Genomic DNA, 5,555 nt, shown 5'->3' with positions numbered 1-5,555 from the left:
AATCAGATTCATGAATACTTTATATGAGACCAGCTTTTCGCCCGCGGCTTCGCTCGCATAGACGATACGTTGTGTTGAAGAGCATTATTGCTAAGTTTCAAGTAAAAAATGTGTTGAAGAGGATTAATACAAAATTTCAAGTAAAAATCGCCATAAAAATATTTTTCCTCATACAAGCTTTTGTTACCCCCTTTCATGTGCTTAGGGGTGGAATCTTGAAAAAATCTGAAATATGTCTTTCATTATTTGTGTTGAAGAGTATTAATACCAAGTTTTAAATAAACATCACCTCAAAATTTACAATAGAAGTATTTTTCGTATACAAACTTAGCCATCACTTTTCACCCCCTTTGGGGTTGAATCTCGGAAAGCTCTTAAATACGTTTTTTATTATTTGTGTTTAAAAGCAATAATACCAAGTTTCACGTGAAAATGTAAATTTACAATAGAAATATTTTTCCCACAAAAAGTTAGCCAGTACTTTTCACCCCATTAGGGGTTGAATCTCGTAAAATGTTTCATTACTTGTGTCGAAGAGCATTAATACCAAGTTTCACGTAAAAATTTAAATATACAATAGAAATATTTTCCCATAAAAACTTACGTCTCCACATTTCACCCCCTTAGGGGTTGAATATTAGAAAATGCTTAAAGATGGGTTTCATTATTTGTGTTGAAGAACAATAATAGCAAGTTTCACGTAAAAAATTCTATTTATAGTAGAAATATTGTTCTTATACAAACTTATCCGCCCAAACTTAGACACCACTTTTCACCCCTTTTGGAGACCAATCTCCAAAAATTCGTAGCTTAAAAGGAGAATCAGTAAGAGCAGCTTCTTCCATTGTAGCATTCCAGTGCTTGTCATCTACTAGCAAACCCAAAGCTTTACATGATGACTGGTATGTGGGATAAACGACACCATCAGTAGTTTTTAAATCCGAAAATGATGTTGGCCCTCTCACTTGATGAAGAAGAAGACGAAGGTAGTAACATTCGGCGTTATTAGGGTGGACGGTGTACACTCTGCCCAAAGCTTGATCTTTTTTGACTCTCGGCCAACCATCAACATTGTTTCCACGTTTTCGTCTCTCAAATTTAGTACTTTTCCACACATAGTATGAAGGAATTTCAACATAAAGAAGGGTTTTTGCAAAATTATCTGTTTTGCAGAGATCAAAAAATGCTAGAAGAGTAGTTTTCTGTGGATTATTTACCTTTTCAGTCACATTATTGAAGTCGTTAGGATTAAAATAGACACGCTGGCCATTTTCCAAGTGCACTGCGAGATGAAAAACCGCTGGAAATCTTTCATGTATAGGAAAGGCCAGGATTCTCCAGACAGCTTCAGAGCTGCTAATATATCGACCACTTTCATATAATTTGACCTCATCATTGTCATTTTCAAGACCAAATGAGGCGTGGTCGGATCCTTTATTGACGTATTTGCATATACCTATATTTAATAGATTTTACAGAGTTACAATACTCTATGTTGATGTGAGCAGCAAAAGTTCGAGACAAAACTGGATTTTTCGGTACCACCCATCTATTTTCTAGGGTTACACCATGGACTTCAACCGTAAATCCACCATCCGCGGGACCTCTTCGCCGATATTTAAGGTAGACGTCGTCGCCTGTTTGGGTTTCTTTCAGGAGAATTCGACGATATTTTTTGCTACAGCAACCTCCTTTGATACACGGGGATTTCTTCATATTTCCGCAGGGCCCATGGATCATATTGGTTTTGATAATTTTATCAAGGATAGGATCCTTTTGAGGATCCGGTATCTCCGCACAGATAACATTATCTATATTAACCGCAGAAACTCGCTGCTCCAACCACAACAAAATGTGGATCTGTGGAAGACCTCGCTTCTGCCATTCAACGGAATACATAAAGCAACGCACTTTTCCAAACAAATTTTCTTTTGTTAGCAGTGACATAATTGCTTTAACTTTTAAATGAAATACCTGTGATATGTCATGACGATCGTGTGGCTTTTGACCAGGCAGCAATGCATCTGCAATATCTTTCCATTGAGGATTGCATGTAAATGTGATGAAAAGGTCACGGCGACCGTAATGGCGTACGTAGGTCATTGCATCTTGAGTTCTTTCATGCATATATCGAGGTGATCCAGTAAACGATGAAGGGAGTACCACCCTATTACCAAGTTGAACAATATCGGTGTCCTGCCTTCCTATCGCATCTTTCAAATGTACATAACTATCTACTCTGAGGTATGCTTGGTTGTACCTGATATAATTCAATCTTTCCGTTTCTATTTTCGCATACATGTCAACTAAATATTGAATAAAACGGATACGATAGTATAGCAATCGATTTTCGCCATCTTCTCTGACCATGATGCGGTATGAATAAAAATTTAGCGCCGATATGGTTTTCTGAAGAGATGTTTTTGTTTTAGGATAATATTGCGGTATGTCAATAGAGTAGCCATCCTCACCATAACAAAATAGCAGTGGGTATTGCACGGCGTCATATGAGCGGTGTAACACGCTGATCCGATGCAATTTGTTATCGTGATTTTGTAAAACGATATCTCGCTTTTCGAACTGTTGTCCGACTATGACCAGAGCAACTTCACTCGTTGTTGCATTATAACGGCTTGTGTGAGCATTGGCTGGTTTTCTATCAGCATGAATAACGACTTCAAACTTTTCACAATCTTCGGGTACTTTTTGAAGAGGTGTTTTCAGGTCCCTTATATGTGAATTATTCTCGTGCAACATCGCTTGCAGTTGTTTGACCAGATTTGGTTTCACACCAGAGAAATTGCTGCATCTCAAATTTGCCTCTCTTTCGTCTTCACCAATGAAGTAAATTTGAAGAAATTGAGGGTCTTGTTGGGGTAAGGGTAATAAGCTACAAACCAAATGATAAACCTGTCCGTGTACTTTAAAAGTGGGCATAAAACCATCTTCCATTATTTTCTTAGCTCCAAAGGACGTCATCTGAAAGCAACTGTTATACTTTCTAATACCATCCATATGAAGCTGCTCTGGATGAAGACCCATAATCAAGCTGTGAAGAGGCTCTGGCAAGGGTTCAAATGTTGGAAGTTGCACTTTACCACCGGCGCAACATATGCCAGGAGCTTCTTCTTTCGACTTATAAGCCAGACAATGTATGCATTTGTGATTCATAGCACCTAGGGCAACAGATTTATCAGTTTCATAAGCTAATTCAAGATCATACATCATTCCAGACAAAGCTTTAACCTTCCACGGAAGCAATCGCCTTTCTGATGGTCTTCCTGGATTTTTCCTTTCATGCCTAGAAACACTTGCTCTATAAACATCTGGATTATTTTACTGGTAAGTCATGACTGCAGCGCGGTGAGCCTCTCGGTGACGTCGCGGCCTCTCTATTTCCATACAACTTCTTAAATTTTAAAAGCTTAAGACTGATTTTTCCAATGACCCTACCACGTACAACTGAAATACGCTTCACATTATTTGTGTTGAACAACATTAATATCAAGTTCCACGCAAAATTTTACAATAGAAATATTTTTCCCATACACAATTAGTCACCGCTTTTCACCCCCTTAGGGGTTAATCTCGGAAAATGCTGAAATACGTGTTTCGTTATTTGTATTGAAGAGCATTAATACCAAGTTTCAAGTAAATATTTACGGGTCGCGGAAATTTGATCGAAAATATTTGTTCGAAAATTTTTGATCGAAAAACAATTGATCGAAAAACAATTGATGGAAAAAACGATTGATCGAAAAAACAATTGATCGAGAATCAATTGATCGAAAGAATTTTTTATCGAAGCAGCTGTGGTACCCAAAATTGTGCAATTTTTGTGTCTCTTGGGTAATATCTGTTTATGTCAAAAATTTTGAAAAAAATGTCAGATCACGAATTCGTTAAAAGCCAACGGGGAAGAAATCTTTTACACAAAGAGGGTTACATCTATGTACGAGATCGAATCACAGCCGATACCATCTATTGGAAGTGCGAACAATATAAAAGCGGCTGCAAGGGTCGTGTTATTGAGAAAGGCCCTTTAGTGAAGACCAAAGGGAGTCACGATCACGCCTGTACGCCCGAAAAATTGGAAACTAGGAAGGTTCTACAAGCTATAAGACAAAAATCTAGAACATCAGTGGAGCCGCCCCAGGCAATTATATCCGAAGCAACAGCTAGTACAAGCGAAGTAACTAGGACTCATTTGCCTTCAATTTCCAGTATGAAAAGGACGATCAGAAATATCAGAATAAAGGAAAATGATTTTCCTTCGGTTCCAATTAGTAGGAACGAGCTCGTGCTACCTGAAAAATTTAAATTAACACCAAAAGGTGAGAAATTTTTATTGTTCGATTCTGGGGCAGACGACGATGATGAAGAGGAACCCCGATTTCTTATGTTTGGAACCGAAGAAAATTTGAGACTACTCAGTATATCGCAGTACTGGTTCGCAGACGGGACATTTAAAACGGTGCCCCATTTTTTTCACCAATTGTACACAGTGCACGGAAAAGTTGGGGAAATTGTTGTTCCACTGATTTATATTTTATTGCCCAACAAGCAGAGAGTGACGTATGTTAGATCGTTAAGACACCTCAAACAATGTATACTGTCATTTGGCAACGTTTCGTTACGTAAAATCGTAATGACAGACTTCGAAGTGAGCCTTATCAGCGTAGTGAAGGAAGTCTTCCCAGATGCAAAACATTACGGTTGCTTCTTTCATTTCAAGCAGTGCCTTTACCGAAAAATTTCAAACCTAGGCTTGAAGAAGAAATATGACAGCGGTCCCGAATTCCAGCGGAAAGTCAAGCTTTTGGAAGCTCTAGCTTTTGTCCTTGTCAATTTTGTCGAAAGGTCGTTCAACATAATTCTAGGGCAAAATATATTACCGGTTCAAATGCAGAATTTTGTTGACTATTTTGAAGATACGTGGATTGGAAAATTAGAACGACGAACCCGCAATCCTCCAATGTTTCCGTACACCATGTGGAGCTGTTATAGCAATATAATTCATGAGATGCCAGTAACTAATAACATTGTGGAAGGGTGGAATCGAGGATTCCTCTCGCAAATGAGAAGCGAAAAACCGTCCGTGTGGAGTTTTCTCGATAGCATTCAACGAGAACAAACCACAACCGAGCTCAAAATTACCAGGGAAAGAACGGGAGAGAGAATGCTGAAGAAAAAATACAAGAACCTAAATACTAGGTTGCAAAATGTATGTTCAGAGTTCCACGAACTTTATAGTGACGATGAAATTGAGCAGTATCTGCGAAGGATTTCTTTAATTATCTAACCATGTTATTAATATTGAATTATTTATTGTCATTGTTTATAAATAAAAAAGTTCTGAGTTAACAGAATCGTTCCTACAGTGAATCAGGTTTTCGAAATTTTGCATTTCGATCTCATTCCTTTTCGGTCATTTTTTATTCGATCAATTGTTTTTTCGATCAGTTGTTTTTCGATCAAATGCTTTCGATAATTTGTTTTTCGAACAATTGTCTTTCGATCAAATTTCCGCGACCCAATATTTACAACGCAAATGG

General features: G+C 37.9%; 1 protein-coding gene across 1 annotated transcript; it reads right to left on the bottom strand.

Annotated features, from left to right (window-relative positions):
- Positions 1–758: 758 nt before the first annotated feature.
- On the bottom strand, positions 759–3,225 carry LOC135135573 (uncharacterized). Its single transcript, XM_064064671.1, has 2 exons — positions 1,485–3,225; positions 759–1,282 (listed from the first exon to the last, which is right to left on the bottom strand). The coding sequence occupies exons 1-2, from the start codon at positions 3,223–3,225 to the stop codon at positions 759–761; spliced, it is 2,265 nt and encodes a 754-aa protein (XP_063920741.1).
- Between the last annotated feature and the right edge of the window lie 2,330 nt (positions 3,226–5,555).

Source organism: Zophobas morio, unplaced genomic scaffold (assembly GCF_036711695.1).
Source record: "Zophobas morio isolate AGI-343-1 ecotype UQ-CSIRO unplaced genomic scaffold, CSIRO_AGI_Zmor_V1 ptg000024l, whole genome shotgun sequence".
In the NCBI taxonomy this organism is placed as follows: Eukaryota; Metazoa; Arthropoda; class Insecta; order Coleoptera; family Tenebrionidae; genus Zophobas; species Zophobas morio.
This window is presented reverse-complemented; position numbering and strand designations above follow the sequence as displayed.